General features: G+C 47.4%; 1 protein-coding gene across 5 annotated transcripts in view; it reads left to right on the top strand.

The window, feature by feature from the left end:
- Positions 1-17,525, top strand: part of CdGAPr (GTPase-activating protein CdGAPr) — a 317,407-nt gene that overhangs the window by 271,067 nt on the left and 28,815 nt on the right. For 4 of the 5 annotated variants that reach the window (XM_075692467.1, XM_075692469.1, XM_075692468.1 and 1 more), the window contains 6 exons: positions 607-825; positions 8,088-8,165; positions 9,335-9,413; positions 11,171-11,320; positions 13,939-14,041; positions 15,556-15,700. In XM_075692467.1, coding sequence (XP_075548582.1) covers positions 607-825; positions 8,088-8,165; positions 9,335-9,413; positions 11,171-11,320; positions 13,939-14,041; positions 15,556-15,700 — 774 coding nt within the window. Of the gene's footprint in view, positions 1-606; positions 826-5,034; positions 5,165-8,087; positions 8,166-9,334; positions 9,414-11,170; positions 11,321-13,938; positions 14,042-15,555; positions 15,701-17,525 lie in introns of those variants that run through there. The other variant, XM_075692470.1, reaches the window with a different exon arrangement.

Genomic DNA, 17,525 nt, shown 5'->3' on the forward strand with positions numbered 1-17,525 from the left:
CAAGCGCCGCCTCAGCGCCATATTCGTTCAGAGCACTAGTAAATCGTGTTTTATGACTCATGTGTAAGTGACTAAGTGTCGACGGGTTAAAACCTGCAATTAGCGCGGTGTAAGCGCGTCTTTGATACTACGGCGAAGTTTGGCGAAGCGTTGATGTGCTGGCATTGACATATCCTGGAACACCGAGACGTACCCGAAAAACAGTAGCGCTAGTGGCGACATGTTATTTTGCACTGCCTTTCTGCAGTAGATGCGCCAGTAGATTACCGGATCACTGTCATGAAGAGTTCATGCGCGTATTACAGCGTTAAGCCTACGCTATGTTGAAGCTAATTGTGCGATAGTAGATCCCAGGTGATTGCCTGTCCGGTTGGGCCAGTTTGGCATGCCACCTCCAGTAATCAAACTGTATCCAGACACCCCACTGGGGCCCCAGGCGCTCACAAATCAGAGACTAAAGCCTGGAATTCTGTGCCTCTGTGTTAGCATGCATTGTGACACTATTGCGCTCCGTCAATGTTTCCGCTGCGCCTCGTTCCTTTTTCTGACAGAAATGATATTTCTTTGTTGTCACGCGATTGAACACCTGTTGCGGAACGCGTGCAGGTGCTGGTGCGCGACCTGCTGTCGGACTACCTGTGTCGCTTCTCGTGCCTGGTGGGCAACCTGGTGAGCTGCGGCTCGGTGCTCAACTGGCTCGAGCTCGACAACCGCGGCCACCGGCTACTGGTGACGGACGAGTCGGCCATCAACACGCCCGCCGTGGCCGCCGCCTACGTCACGCGCAGCTACGCAGCTCAGGCGCCTGATGAGATCTCCTTCCAGGTACGTACAGTGGCCACCCACGTTTGGGCTGTTTCACTCCGGGTTTTGGGCCGCGGGATCGCTTATCGCGCTCTGTAAGAGCGTGCGCGCTTTGCGTTGTGCTTTTATTCACACTTTTTAAGGCATATTCTATGTTCTAGATTGCATTTGATCCGCTGGTATCGGCGCGTTGTTCAGTGCAGGTCTGCAGAACATGGCTGCTAACTCTTCCAGATTGCGTGAAAGCTATGCTGAATAACTTTTCTCTTTCGCATACGAGGTCTTATTTCTCCGAACGATGGAAAGGGAGCAGTCCGCGCATTTCGCGTAAGGTTGCACTGTAACGATCGCCAGCTCGCGATTTTTACGAGCCTGCTAATTTCGACATGTGTTCGAGCTAACCGACATGGGCTTTGACACTTTGCAGAAGGCACTGCCAGTTTCATCGTGCCATTCAGCGTCCTATGAAACCACTTTGATTGCGAAACGGGTGTAGAGAAGTATGGGTACGTCCTGAGCGAGTAAGTTACCGTGGCAGGACATTCTCCACGAAGGAAAAAAGAAAAAAAAAAAAAAAATGTCTGAAGGCAGAAAAACTCTGGCCCGAATTGGACCATATCACGGAAGGCTTTATACACGGAGTGTTTCAGCGAACACATTTAAAAATGTTAAAGAAATGCCTGTGGCAGGTACCACAATTCTAGTCCATGAGCTGCTCTACTCGAAGAAGCGGGCATTGCCTTCATAAAAGATTGAAATGCATAATCGACAAATTAACATAAATTAACTAATTAAGTTTGTAACTAATTACATTATGGCACATATTGCAATTTACAAATTCTCGCGGGTGCGAGTGCAAGACGTATTCTCTTGCAATTAATTGTGTGGATGACAGCGTTTACGAGATATGCGCCGCGGTAGAAATGCAGTGTCGTTCCATTTAATTTCTTCGTTTTATGCGTTGAAGCACAAAATTGATTGGCACGCAGATGCATTTCTCCGCAAAGTTCGGGAGTCAATATCTCGAAACTGGTGTGATCCTGAGAATTCATTCCAAGTGGATCTGCCTTGCGAACTCCCCGTAAATTGCAGCATGTGCCATAGAGTAATTGGTTGAAAACTTCGTTAGTTCATTTTTGTTCATTAGTCGAATATGCATTTAAATTTTTTTCTGAAAGTGATGTCCGCCTCTTGGAGCAGACCAGCTGATGGGCTAGAATTGTGCTATCTGTCACAATAAATTTTTGAAAATGTTCGCTGAAACATCGATATATATAGTGCCTTCCACTGTCGTTCTCAGCGCAAATGCGATAGCAATATGCGACTGCCGCACTGGCTCGTTGCAAGGAAGACATTTAATGTATATAGTTACAATAAACCGCCGAAATTGCACATTCACACAGCATGAAAGGGTGCACAGAGCACCCTCAGAAGTGCACATCGATCGAATAAAACCTGCCGGGAAACAAACACACTGAGTCGTGACCGCCGAGCGCAGGAGGTCACGTGTTGGGACTACATTTGGAGGCACGGGAGAGAGAGAAAGCGAAGAGGACGGATTCACGAGGGGGAGTTGGCCGCATGACATGCATTTCATGTCGCGACGGGCAGTCACAGCGAGGTCCGTGGGCATCTGTACAAGCCAGCAGGAGTCATCAAGCTTGTTAATAAACAGCTTTTCGCTTGAGTGGTCAATCAGTATCTATAGGTGAATGAAGCGAATTGATTCCTTGCTGGGATTACCGTGCACACTCCACCCACCCTTTTCTGTAATGTCTTTGCGCCGGTAAATTTACCGCTATGTTGCGTTTTAGAGGCTTGGAACTATCCGCTATTCGACGCATGTCCTCCGCGAACGTGGAATGCGCTGCAGCTGTCCAAATCGCCGGAGAGCCCATCGCGGCCGTGCAGGGGTGTGCAGGATACGCGAGAACAGCTCGCGCCGTGTCCCCTTGAGCTGTCTCGTATTTCCTTCACCGTCGGGTGGCTGGCGTATCGCGCTCATCTAGCGCGCGTATAGTCGCCGCCGCCGCGCTCCCTTATCGGCGTCTGTAGCGATGCGAGAACACCACATGGCGACATCTGGGGTCGAGCAAATTCGCGCGGCCGCTCCGGCGCTGCTCCGGGCTCGCTCGACGTTAGCAGCGCTGCCGCCAAAAGCTTTACGTCGTCGGGGCGCGCGGGGCCAGGACCCCTTCGGTTGAATGTGCACGGCGTGCCAGAACCAGCAGGGACGACTTGCGCCAGCGGCCCGCCTCGGCAGCTGCAGTACACGAAGTGCTTCCGTCCTCCCGCGTGGAGTCGCCGTCCCCCGCTTTCGTCCGATAAGACGCGATTAGAGACCGTCTCTATGCCCCGTCCTCTGGTCTGCTTGGCGACAGGAGCGAGCAAAATATCCTGCCGTTGAAAGCCCTTCATGCTCACGTTTCTCGCCCGCCGGTGCTTAGAGGTGTCGCCGCTGCAAGCTCTCGGAATTACGAAAAGTGCGACGGTACCCCGTGGAAATATCAGCTATAGTTGGTCACACTTGTTTAAAACAGGACATCGCTAAAGACGCATGTACGTATAGAAAGCGCACACTATAATAGACCGTGTTTCACTTATTTGCTGGGGCAATATGCTAGTTCACGCGCTGCGTCGTGTTCGCCTCGTTCGCCCGAAATCGAAAGAAGGGGAGGGAGAAAGATGTCGCGCTATCACAGTGGGCTATACGTATACTGTCCAACACGCTAATGGTGTTGTCGGGCCCACATGCCTAATCCAGGGATGCGGTTGTCGTCGCGGTCCATTGACGACATCAGTGTGAACCACCACCTCCACCGTCGCCCTCCTTCGGGTATCTCACATCACATCATGCGCGAACGCATGCATACAGTAATTCGACGACTTAGCAACGGCCTTTGCCTGTATATATTTTCGCCGCGTTACCATGACCGCCAGAGTTTGGACGACCTTTAAGTAGAGCCTCCGCCTCCTCGGTCGGCCTCTGAGGCAGAAGCACATCTGTGAGATGTGCCAGCCGGTGACCCGCGTGCGTGACTCGCAGCCGGCCTCCATTTAGTCCTGACTCAACGTCGCGTGGCCATGCGCGGCGCGCCATGTGGTGTCTGTTTACTCTTGGGCGTTTGCTGCCTGCTCGCCTCGCGCACCACTTTTCCTTTCCAGTGCGCGCATTATGCAATTATCCGAGCGGGGGCAATTTTCTTTCTCAACAGGGCGTGGGCATATACGATCGCAACATCGGCGTTGGCCAGCGCCCCGTTTCCAAGTTCTGGGAGGAGGGCGAACGTGCTTGTCTTGGCCGCTTGCGGCTCTGGAAGGGGCGCTGTCTTCGTCGCATGACGAGGTCGGCCCGCATTTTTTTTTCTTTCTTTCAGGCGGCGATCATTAGGCGAACTATTAGAGCTGGGCGGTGGCTAACGCCCGACGTGTTCTTTTGCTTCGGCAACTCGTCGCCTGCTAGCTCCTCGGCAGACGCGATTTAAAGCCGTCTGTTTCGCCCTGTCATTCCTCGTGACGCGTAGTGCAGTAAGTGGACCTGTCTGGCCAGGGTTAAATGTCGTCGCCTCGCGAGAGAGCGCCGCGTCGTTGACAGAACGACCGCTCCCACTGGTGTGAACCACTTAAGACAGCAGCGCTTTGACTTGGCGTTGCTGGAAGCCGTGTGGTGTACGTGTTTTTGGAGTGCTCCCCGACGCACGTGAAAGTCGCGACACTAGACTTTATAGTTATATATAATATGCACCACGAGGGGATGCGAGCGAGAAAGTAGCGAGCTTGCGCTTTTACAAGCAAATAGCGCGCGCGTTAAGGGTATGGTTGCTGTTAACACGTATAGTTAATAGCAACTCAAGGCTGTAGAACGTCCGGCGGTTGCTTAAGTGTCCTTGTTCGAATCTCTTTCTTCTTTCATTGAAGAAACTCCAGACGAAGCCAAGCAGATCGCAGGTGCAAAGTGCTTGAAATGCAAAGAATGTTTAGCATTAAGAATAGAATAAAATAAACAGAACGGCAGGACACGATCGCGTGGCCACGGTTTGGCGACTGTTTCGCTGGGACTTCCGCTTGGCGCACGTGCGTGATTCCGCCGGGCTACGAGAAAGATAGCGCAGGGTAGATAGTGGTCCGCTTGAGGAGCGATCATTCTGTCACCGCCAGATTTCCAGATGTTGCTTTTTTATTTCTTCTTTTGGTAGTTCTTTTGACTGCGAGAAGACCAGCCTCACCTTGTGTGCATTGGTTGGCTTCCTTTGCGCCGGCGTGCGCCGGTTTGTCGGGTGCGGCTATTCATCGCCTGTCGTTCGTCAACATGCCCCAGCGCGATGCTCAAGCAGGATTTCTCGTTCGTCTCCGTTTCCAAGTAAGGTTGCTGCCGGCGCCCGTAAGAATTTATCGATTCGGGGACCCCCCTCGTCGTTGCCGTTACCACAAGAGCCCGAAACCGCCGCGCACACCTGTAGTGTGCGCGGTGCATGCGGCAGTTGCGGTTATATCACTTCGGCCGCTTTTGCGCCGCGGTGGTGGCACAAGGTCCGACGAGCATTCCACGGGGCCTCGAAGTCCATCGCCGTGCTTCGCGAGCAGGCATTGCCGTGGCCTGACGTTGGTGCACCTAATCGAGGAGAGCCATCGTTAGGGACAGGCCGGTGCGAAAGAGACGCATCGCAATCGAGGTTACGTGGACGAACGGAGCGCATTCGACGGGGGGCGGGTGAAACGTCGAACTCTCCCGGTGTCGCCCCCCGGTTCCGCCGGCGGTCTTGACCCCCGTTCCGCTTCGGTCTCGTTAGCCCGAGGCCCTCATTGTTTACGGTCGCTCACGGGCCATTAGTGGCAGTGCCTCAATCGGCCATGCGTCACTCTGCGACTGTGGCGCGCACAATGCACGCGCCGTTTCGAGCTGCGCGCCGAATTCCAGCCGGCTCACGGACCTTGCGGAGTGGTGGCACGTGGGGGCCTCTCTGAAGGCGGGTCGGCGTCAGGTACCCGCTCACAAAGGAGCCGCCTGGTCTTCCAACACTTATGCCTGCCGAGAAAAAAATAAATAAATAAAAAAGCTACGAATGAAACTGGAGGGGAATTCGTGGCTCGGCGTCGGAAGGCGGCGGCAGCGAATGATGCGGCCCATTGTGCGCCCCCGACGTGGGTTGTCAAGACAATGTGCCGCCGCGATCCCCGGCGGGGCGTGTAAGCACGCAAATGGTGGCGCTGTGGCCGCGCCTCGGGCGCTGCCACCGCGGCGTCGTCCCGCGAGACGCCGGCGACGACGGCCGCGGGGCATTGTCTCCTTGCTGCGCGGGCGTCGTGCCATCGGTTCTGCCCGCTGTTGTCGCATACTCGGTGGCGATCTGGGTCAAGGCTCCTTCGGCTCCGCGTGTTCGGCGGGTCCTCCTAGAATCCGCGCTCGCTGGCCCCGACAGAAAGCTCGGGGGGTCGTTTTCCTTTCGACCCGCGCCCGGCCTCGAGTGGCCCGGGCGTGAAACGCGATGCGCAAACAAGGGATTATTGTTCCCCGGTGTGCGAGGGCGTGCTCCGTCCGCCCGCGGTCCTGGCGCGGCGCCTCTGGAAAAATGGCGCGCTTTGGAGCACGGCTCTCGATCGGCCCGAACGCCAACCGGCGCTCTCCCGCTGCCGTGTTCGCCCGTCGGCCTGTGTTTGCGGCCATATGGCGGCGTTGGTCGGCCGTGGTGGCCGTGCGAGACGCGTTGAACTTGTCACCGACGGCGCCTTTCGAATCGGCTATACGTTCACGCGTTCCCCCGGCAGGCCGGAGTGGGCGCACGCGATTGTATTAGGACGATTGATTTCGGTACCACTACTGTCTGACAACTCTCATTCTACTGCGTCTGTCGAAGCAGCAGCCACTTTCGGCCGCATGATACCTGCGCCGACCATGGGGGGTGCAAATGCGCAAACACAGCGAGATTGAAGGTTCGATTTATAATTTCGACTGCTGTTTTCCCATGGAGGAGGAATGCGAAGGTTCCCGTTTACCTACCCATATTTAAGGGACCATTAACTAAATAACCCGATGAAGTAAAAGGCAGTCCCGAGCCCTCCACCGACCTCTGCCATAGGTGAACTGTTGCTTTTGGATGTTAAACTACACTCTCACAACGCATAAGTTCTCAAAAATAAAGCACGTGCACTGCAGTTAGGATACTGTCAGTGTCTACACTGCTATGCTCTTTGACTCTGTTTTGAGAAATATGTCGGCAAACAGTGTTGTTTCTGGTGTCTAGTGAACATGCTACATGCTTTGTTACTTATACCTTCTTTGGTTGGGTGGCATGCCTTGTTGCATACATAGGCACATGCATGACATGATATTTGCCACAAAAAGCACATGCGGAACAATGGCTAGCAACACTGGTAGTACTTTCAGTGTGCCGTCCGTCTTTGCATCCTTTCACAACGAGCTGCCTTGCAACAACAGGGTTATTGAATCAGCTACTGAGTGTAGAGATACTCCTAGCTCTGTAAGAATGGCCTCCCCGAGAGCACAATGAAGCCATTTATGCAGGTCTGATCTCAAACATCTAGGTACGCGGTGGGGCCAGCCTACTTAGCCTACTTAGCCTACTGCCTGCACTGCGCCTCCAAGTACTAATAGTGCATGCAATACATTTAATTATTAGCTTGAGTGGAGCACATTAAGAGCGAAGTGAGTTTGTGAAAGCGACAATCTTAAGTACTTCAATCATTACAAGAATATGTTTTCCCGTGCATCTGCCATTGTGTATGCGTAGCTGCACTTTGTAAGTTTTTCATACATGTATGGCCACATGCAAGCAATATTGGAAAAAATTGGGGTGCAGCTTTAGTGGTCTGATATTTCTACACTGAGAAGTGCAGAAATAATGAGCAAATATGGTTCAGAAATGCGAGTATCTTGCGTGTCACTGCTCTCTGTAGTTGTCTCTTTGCGTTTGGTTCTGGCAACAGTGGCATCTTCCTCCCTAACATGAGATTATTCTGCTTCTCTAATCATTTGTTCTTACACTACGTGTATATATAAAGTCTTTCTTTGATAGTTAAAAGCATGTTAATGAGCAAATTATAACTGTTTGTTAGACAGAAAGCAGTCTGTCCTTGCCAGTGCGAAGTTTCAGAGGGATTGTTTACCGCACTCGTAGTGTGCTGATCCTCGGTGCATGATCGTTTATGGTAATAAAGTGCTGCTACGTGAAGTCACTTGCATTTCTGCTTAGTGGTTCTGTTCCCCTCTACTTAATAAAGGTGCTCAATGATTATTGTCATTGTTTTCTACTTGCTCACTACAGGTTGGAGACATGGTATCAGTGATTGATATGCCACCGGCAGATGAGTCGATGTGGTGGCGTGGAAAGCGAGGTTTTGAGGTATGTTATCGCAAGCTAAACACTGATTGTAGGGCTGGATTGTTTTTAGTCAAAAAATGAAAAGGTGAAAACGATGCTTGCATGTGTTGGCATGGAAATCACTGAACAGTGTAGTGGAAACTTTAAATGCCATGACCACCACCACCATCACCCTATTTAAGTACAATGCAAGATGAAGACCTGTGTCAAGGATCTTAAGTACAGTGAACCACAAAATTTTACGGAACACGAAATCTGAGAAAAATCTGAATATCGGCATAGCCTCACAACTGTATTCACATTAGTATTCACATTTACAGCCTCTACCAGTATAAGTGAACAACATTGTGGTGTCTGGTTTTTCTGACTACTGTTGCAGGCTGCTCAGAATTCCAACATTTTTGAGATCCTGCAGTCTGTAAACTGTTGTGGTAGACTCTACCTTCATCCTTATTGAGCAGAACACTTCACATACCTATGGATTTGCTTTCATCAGTTCCATCTAATTTTCTATATCCCTCAACTACTCTCATTTCCTTTTGGACCCAGACTATTTTTCTGATAGACTGCTCGTTGCCTGCTTTATGCACACTGAATTCACCCCTTGTACTTAATCCAAACTAGAATATCATATGCCTATGTTTTATCTATAGCCCACATTGATGTTATTCTGTGAATGTTATTCCTAAATTATATTTTTTACCATTACCTGTAATCAGTCAATCAATATATCGGCTTTATTATCAGGAAATGCATACATAATACTCTGACCAAATAGCCAACAGGCTAATTTCAAGTGCAGACAAAACTGCATGTACTAGTCAGTCATAGGAGAAATTAATTACATGAAATTTAAACACTTCAGTGATACTTCAGGGATATAGAACTTCAGTGATGTAAAGATTTGTACATTCACAATACAAGCTTAAACCCATCACCAGCATTGAAGCAGGGAAAAAAAAAAATTCCATCCAAGTATACAAGAGCAGGTCACTTCTTAATGTTTGAATTGATGATTTACACACTGAGTTTGAAAATGTTCCGTCAGCTTTTACATTTAGTGGCAAATGATTCCATATTTTAACACCATGAAATTTGGCAGTCTTCAGGTGATTTTAGTAGTGCACGGCACATCTTGATGCTGCCCCTGGCTCTTACAAACTCCTGTCCCCGCTGCTGTTTGCCCGTAGGTTGGCTTCTTCCCAAGTGAGTGCGTGCAAGTGATCGGCGACAAAATTCCTCACAACCTGAAGATTCCCACAAAGCCAGGTGATGAGAACTCATTTATGCACTCGACATTCTTTCCTCTTCCAAAATATATTATGCCCAGGGTCTGGAATGTGTGCTGTATTGCTCGAAAATCTCAAATCAATTGAAATTCCTTAAAAATAAGCAGCTGCACCTCTGCCTTCATCAGCTACCTGGCTAGCTTTCCAGACTCTAGAGGTAGCTGAGCTCTTGCTAGCTGTGTAACCATAATTCTAGTTGAAGATTTTATTCACTTGTAGAATTACTATTGTGCTGCTTTTGAGTGAAAATAAACAACTGTTCTTGGGTGCCTTCATGTTGTCGTTGTGTGGTAAGTAATCCCGCTACAAGTCTTCTAAGTGGCATGAGATAGCAAACCCATGAGCTTCCAGTTAACATCTTTCATATTGTCATGTGGTAGTGACGGTGAAAAAAGAAAACCTGTGAATGGCAAAACTAGCGTTTTATAGGGCGAACTTGTGCCCACAAAAACAAGTTGCACTCAAAGCACAGCAAAAGTGGTGAACGCGGTCGGCGGTTGTCGTGATCTCATCGGCCGGTCAAGCGCATCGCTTTTATACACGAGCCATCGAACTTTCCAGAGTAATTGCTGGTGCCTGCGTGTCTTCCAGAAAGTTCTACGCCAGTCACGTCATGCATACATGTAATCAGATTACACAAGGCTTGGTGAAAATAGACAGCGGATAGGATCATCGATAACATTACAGAAATTTCCTATACATGCAGGCGCGTCCCGCGCTGAGCAGCAACATTTGTTCGGCGTTGACAAGCGCTCACCCGAAAAAGATAAACAACTCCACGTGTCAATATTGTTTGATGCATTAAGGGGATATCTTTAATTTTGCAGAAGAGCCTACTTCATTGAATATGCAAACATTTTTCTGTTCTCTCAGCTTTCACATAATTTTATCTTATATTTTCATCTTGTGTCTGCTACTTGGACCTCATGTCTTATGTTGTACATGCTATTCTTTACATTTGTCATGTGGAATTAATTACTGGGTAGAACATGAAAAGGCTGTGCCAAAACATGCATGTAAGTAAAATATAAGGCTAAGTTTTCCTTAATTTAGATTTGACTGAATTTTTAATGTTTGCAGCAGGACATTGTAGTAGCAAGCTGAAGTGGACACTACGGTGTGTCGAGACCACTTGTAATACCTGGAACACTTTTTAGTTGCATACAGTTTTATGACCAACAGTATTCTTAAAGAATATCCTTTGGAGTGACAGATCTGTTTTTTGTGTGGCATGTAACACTGACTAGGTGTATGGGTGAGGGTGAAACCCAGAGGGTGAAGCTTGAGTTGTGCGAGCACACGCATTTTAGTTAGTACAGCCTTTCGAACCGGCTGTCACATAACCTAAGTTTCTGTACTTGTGGAAGTAGGGCCTTTGTACTGCAATTTGTGGCTTGCATCACCTTAATCGCTGGGCTTCCTGCCATAGCTAAAGACCCTCGTCACTAATTGTGTGCTGTATTGCTGCCTATGCAATGGTCCTGTTTTTTTGGCTGATGGCTTCAGGCCCTGTTCACAGAGATTTGCGCCATAGCACTGCTGCAATTGTCATTGCCACTTTCGTGACTTCCCCGTAAAGTCCGCACACTGTTTGAAGGTGAGAAACGGGAAGCAGTGGTAGCTGAACATAAAAGGAGGCTGTGTGAGTGTTCCAAAATGGCTGTAACCACTGTGTGAGTTTGTATGCACTGCACGAGACTTCACAAAGTGTTTGGCTTGGAATATTGTGCGCTGCAGTGTTGCGGAAGCACGGCAAGCTGATTGCCTTCTTCCGGTCGTTCCTGCTGTCGCGGCCTTCGCGGAGGAAACTCAAGCAAAGTGGGATCTTGAGGGAGCGGGTCTTTGGCTGTGATCTTGGTGAGCACCTCACCAACACTGGCAGAGATGGTTAGTATGTTCCTCTTTCCATTATGTTTTCAGAAAAAAAACACAACACTTTCTGATTGAAATCACTGATGTGTGATGCTGGCATTGCACTTTCCCACTGGCCGATGAAAATCAAGAGGCAGGCTTTTTAACCAATCAACCGATTGAAGACTTGTATGTTGCACTAGGAAAAAAAAAAAAGATATATATTGCTTCAAAGATATTTTTAAGTTTAAGTCTCTAAGCTGACATTTTAAAGGACCCTGAAACACCTTTCAAACTAATCATAGAATGGCCTCACTATTAAAGGACAGTGTCTCACAGATCTCATGCTGCAAAATTTTTTGAAATTGTTCAACTATAAGTGGAGTTATTGTACTACTACATAGTATTCTCTCTCCTTCCATCTTCACTAGTGTACTGGAAGCAACACAGTGAAGAAGCCAAGAGGGCAAAGCCTCAGCCAAAGGCTCGGTCAAAGGCTGCGTGTTTGAGCGGCCAAATGGCTCGTTGTGGCACCCCGTGGCAGCCGCAGTAGACTACGCTACGCAGCACGTCGCTGCAAATCTTAAAGGCCACAGGCCGCAGACACAGCTACACATAGTGCAGAGATGAAATTATATTTTTGTCTTTTTGAGATTGTTGGCATATGTAGTTTTCATTGATTTAATTAATAATTAAAAATGAGCAATTATGCATTACTGAGAATGCTCTCGCGGTTATGAAATCAGCCAGTAGTGTTGCTGGGTCAAGTTGCTTTCGGTTATGCTGCGTGATACCATTGTGAAAGCAAGAGCAAGCGAGCTTTCACTGCGTTTGACAGGAGATTGCAAATTCTCCTGGGCATGTAGTGCAGTAATAGCATTTGGCCCACCTGTTGAAACCAGCCTCGACGACAGATAAGCAACATTTTCTTGCGATGTTCAAAAAGTGTTTCAGGGTCCCTTTAAATGGCTTGGCTTTGTCTTCTGGTTCACTGCACTAGTCTGCACTGAGATATGTCAACACATGATGTGAAATAATTTGCATCATTTGCAGCTGTGAAGCTTGGAAGTGCTGAAACCATTCAGAATTAAAATTATTCAGATATTCACTGGGCAGAACTATCCGCTGCAAACCAAATTTTAGCTTACATGTCTGTACAAAGTGGAGGCATATGAACTTATTCATCCAATGAATCTGTACTGAGAGTGATATGGACGTTCCACAGGGAGCAGCCTTGCTGTCGCGCTGCAGCGGCTTCCGCAGGCTCGTCACCATTGATTGCCTTCTGAATCGGGATCAAGCAGGCATCATCTGCCGCCGGCTATTCCAATAACATTCCACTAAGAAGCTGGAGATCGCTTAATAGTATGGCACTATTTATTTAAAACGTGGAAGTGCAGAGGGAGGATGTGCTCGGTTGCGAACTACAAAAACTTTGTCGGATACTTGAAGGTGTGGGATGAGAACGTGTGCGAGCTTCGTCCCCCTCAGCTGCACAAGGAGTGCCGGTGTTTACGACCTTTCTTCATGCACACCTTTCCACAAGGCAAGCACAAAAAGCTCAACCGTGAGCATTGGAGTGCCAATTGCAGCCAAAGACTGGCAACCAATTGTCAGCAGTGACTACCAGGCTAACACCTGCTGCAGCAACAACACGACGTTACTGCCTGCATGCCCTGCACAACACATCACGGAATGTTGAACTTCGATAAGCATGCAAGTCAGTGCTATGTCGTTCCCATGCAGGCACGACCGACTTAAACAACTTCACTTGCCATAGCGGGGAAATCAGACTTGGAATAATATGCGGGCGCCATGAGGTTTCTTTCTGTGCCGTGAATCAAACAGCAGGCGAACGATCGCTCAGCCACTTGCAACATTTTTGCCCACGCGTATGTCGAATACGTTTTAACCTGCGGTGCAAGTAATCGGAAAACCTTTGGCAACAGGAATAACGTTGAAACCCGCCACCGTAAATGAGCAGGTCGCAAACACACACCTATTCCTGAGTGAACGTTATTGCACATACAGTTAGCAACAGCCTTGGAAATCTACTGCTGTAGAGACTAGAATATAAAGGGTATAAAACAAGCATTGGGCTGCTACATTCATCGCCTTCAACCTGTAAGCTTGCACATAATAAGATTGCAATGCAGACAGAATGAATAAATGAAAGGTACTTACACTGTCTCCGCAGCTATAACCAAAGTGCTGCATCGTCTACCTGCTCACTGCTCGCCTTCGGGGTCGAAATAGCGGCTGTCTGAGCTGTGCCTGCCACAGCCGTGCCAATTGTAAACAAGTGAGGAAACACTGATTGGAAGGTGTTCAATGGTGGGCACTGTCACATGATCAAATATGGCAATGCCCATGGGTATGGCACTGTAAAATTTCTGGACCCAAAAGTGATGACCGAGAGTGCAGCCTTGGATTAGGCATATGAGACAGGCCAAAAGGAGGACTTGAGGGTCATATACATGTCTATAAGGACTTCATCTTTCAGGTTTTAACTAGCTGGTTTTTCTATCCTTTTGTGCACCCTTGTGTGTGTGTGTGTGTGTGTGTGTTTGTGTTTGTGTATATGAATGTTGTGTTAAGCTGTTCATGCTGAAGTTTTTGTATGATGCTAGAAAATGGACATTTCCTGTTTCCAGTGCCCTTGGTGCTCTCAAGTTGTGCCAAATTCATTGAACAGTTTGGGATCGTGGATGGCATTTATAGGTTGTCTGGAGTGACATCCAATATCCAGAAGCTAAGGTGAGTCGAGGAAGGATAAAAAAAAAAAATCACATTTTTGTTAAAATATTTCCCATTGAGCTTTCTCTTGCAAAAATGACCCGAGACATTCTGAGCTTAAATTTTAAAAAAGTTGAGCCAAAATTCAGACCAGTAGTCTGTGAACAATACATCTGATTGAGAGGCAGTCAAGAATACTGCAGCACGGTGAGCATAAGCGTATTTTCTTGTGTGCTCTCACCGATGTGGGCACAATTAGAAGCTTATAATTTTGTAAAAGGTTGGCAAGGCTGTATCCTCAAAGATGAAGAAGCATTACCTGATCTCTAAATACAATACATAACAGGCTTTTGTGTGGTTACTTCCTGTGGTCACCATGTAAAGTGCCAGACCACATTGTGTTCAGTGATTCGAACTGTGTTTTCATTGTTGGATGAATTGTGTCAATTTCAAAATTCATGTGTGCTAAAACATGTTTTAATGTTTAGCAATTTTAACCAAAGTTTGTATGCATGTTCTGAAATGTGCGCTGAGCACATATTCTTGGGTTTCATATTAATCTGTAGCAGCACTCATTAGGCAACCTTAAGGAAAGTCCTCAATCTCTGATAAAAACGTGCACACAAAAAAGAAGTTTTGATTTAAAATATTTTTTATTGTTTTTGAGTTGCAACACACAAATTTGTTGCATTGTATTGCATCCTTTGGCCCTACTAGCAGCAAATGGAGTTTTATCAAATGTGCTCCGATACCAGATACAACACCACAAGCATGTATGAACGAGCAGGCGTTTCCAAGGTTAATGATATTTATGTAATTAAGGAAATGGAGGCTTAGCTAACTTTGGAGCAAATTTTTAAACAAGAATCGCTACTCAACAAACTCTTTAAGTTTCATTCAGGCATCTTCATGTTCATTGAGGCATATTCATGTATACCCCTATTCATCTGAACATGATTGATCAAGTCACTTTCATGTGGGGCATGAAGCCACCTGGCTAACTGGACAATTGTTGTTGGACAATTGTTTTGGTGTCTTGCCTATTGCTACTCTTTTTCCAGTACAATAAAGCAACTCGCTGCAGAGGAATTAATAAGTATAACTAGTTTCCCAGGCCTCTCAAGGAGAAAGGAATGGCAAATGCTTTAATGGATTTATCGAAAGTAAGCTTAAGTGATGGATTATGGCCTGGAATATCTGTCAGAATTTGTTCAGTGCCAAGAGATTTGAAATATAGTGAAATGAACAAGCAAAAACACATGTACTAAACTGTCTAACTTTATGTTATTACTCGTTGTGGTATCAACACCAACGCATCACAGTGTGCAGGTCTGAGGATCAATGAATTACAAACGCTGCTTTCAGTTTGCATCTTATCATACCATTGTTTAGTCATTCATATGTTACGTGAAGAGCAGTGCCTGTCACTTTTGTTCATAAAGAATTGTTTCTTGACTGCAGCATTTGTATTTATTACCTCTAGAGCTCTGCTGGAGCATCGTTGTGCAAACATTTTGCTTTTCTCTTTGTTGCAGGGTAACCTTTGATGAAGACAGAGTGCCAGACCTGAACGAGGAGGAGATCCGCCAGGACATACATTGCGTGGCCTCTCTGCTGAAGATGTACTTTCGAGAACTGCCCAACCCGCTACTTACGTACCAGCTTTATGACAAGTTTGTCGTAAGTGAAAGGCTTGCTCTGTGGGGATTTTATTGCATACTATGTGAAAGTTCGACATAACTGGCACTCAGATTTGCACATCTCTTTAGCCAGAGCACAATGGGCATGCATTTTTGTTGCAGCACGAAGTGTCACAGTTGGCATGGAAAGGATGGAGCATGCAAGTGCTTGGTCATGTCATTCTTCTAATGTACCTAGTGTTTTTGCACTGCAGCAGTAATGGATCACTAGCCATTTCTGCCTGGTGCATTGCTAGAAGTATAGGCAGCTGGTCAATTGAGTTAGCGCCATTGAGTGCTATCCAGCATCTCTGTGTATGTTGGTCTCCATACACGGCTACCTCTGCTAGTTCCTTCTCCATACTGCGGGGAGGTTTCGCCAGAAGACACAAACTGCGAGTCAGGCAAAGGCACAAGGGCTCACCCAGGACTCACGCTCACAAACACTATCTCGTCCCCTTTGGTACTTTGAGTGGTTTCTTCGATATGCAAGACTGCACGGAAACTAAAATGGAGCTGTGAGTACTTGAAAAGAGACTGTTATAGTTAGAATCAACCCTAGTGCCGGATTGAAACTAAGTTTCATTTATTGTGGTACACAACAACCACTCCAAAAAATATTCAACCTTTAGTTTAACTGCCAGGCGGCAATAGTATGCTTTACCGAGCTTGTTTTCGATAGATTGTTATCTTCCTATTCAAAATCAAACGAGGTTTTGTAAGAGAGTAGCATTTTGTCTCGTCACTAGTGCTGCCGCAAGCATTATCGGCTGTTACGTTTTCCCAGATCATGTGTCAACGGTCACGCGGTAAAGTGCTCAAGTGTGCACCAAGAGGCGGGGGGGGGGGGTAGGTGTGGGGGGTGCACATGAGTGTTAGTTTCGCCTGCCCTGCACTACACAAAGGTTGAAAAGGCTTTGTAGAGCTGAAATGGCCTTGGCTTCCTATGTGTTTAGTGTTGGCTGTCACGAAATCTTGAGTTTTGGAGACGCATTGAAACGAGATGCAGGCGATGTGTTCGCTGTCCTCTGCCTGCACTTTTCATGATAGTGTCATCCCACTGCAAGCAACCCTATGTGAAAGCATCGCAGGCTTTGCCCGATAACTCCGAAAATTTTGCGGCCCCTTCTGTGTAAGAAAATTTGTCGGCAACTGCACTTACTTGCCTAAAAGGTGGAAATTCAATGTTGCGAAATTTCGATATAAGGAAGTAAAGGACTGATCTTTTGGACATCAAGCTTTAACATTATTTGCCCCCAGCAGCGAGGCTTGTTTGAAAAATGCATTCAAGCAGGGGCATAGGCATCTGATGCTGGGATGCACCATATTCATAAACATTGCCATTGTCCAGTGTAGGGGCTACAAACTATGAATGCATGACATAGTGACTGTGGGTGTGAACCACAACTTGGCGGCGCATACAGTCATGAGTCTTCCCATTATGAATCCTGAAAACATTCTAGGTATCTTTAATGTTAGTTGCAAGTACGTGTGCCTCTTGTGTCCTGCGACACCGTGCCTATCAGTACGATTGATTAGACAGTCGGTGCCAAGAGTGTGATATCCCCTGGAGAGAGCATTATAGAGAGTTTTAGCATGGGTGGTATTCCTCTAATGTCGGGCTGATCCAGTGGAATACTGGTTGAGCTTGAGTGAAAACGTGAGTGGGCTGCAGTGCTCAGATCTTTCACATTTGCACCTCTGCCCATCCAGCAGAACGGCCAATCTGCTCAGATCTTTCACATTTACACCTCTGCCCATCCAGCAGAACGGCCAATCTGCCTGCGTTTAGTGGAATGCCGGGCATACTAAAACTCTCTATTGTC

This window comes from Dermacentor variabilis, chromosome 5, assembly GCF_050947875.1.
Source record: "Dermacentor variabilis isolate Ectoservices chromosome 5, ASM5094787v1, whole genome shotgun sequence".
Classification (NCBI taxonomy): Eukaryota; Metazoa; Arthropoda; class Arachnida; order Ixodida; family Ixodidae; genus Dermacentor; species Dermacentor variabilis.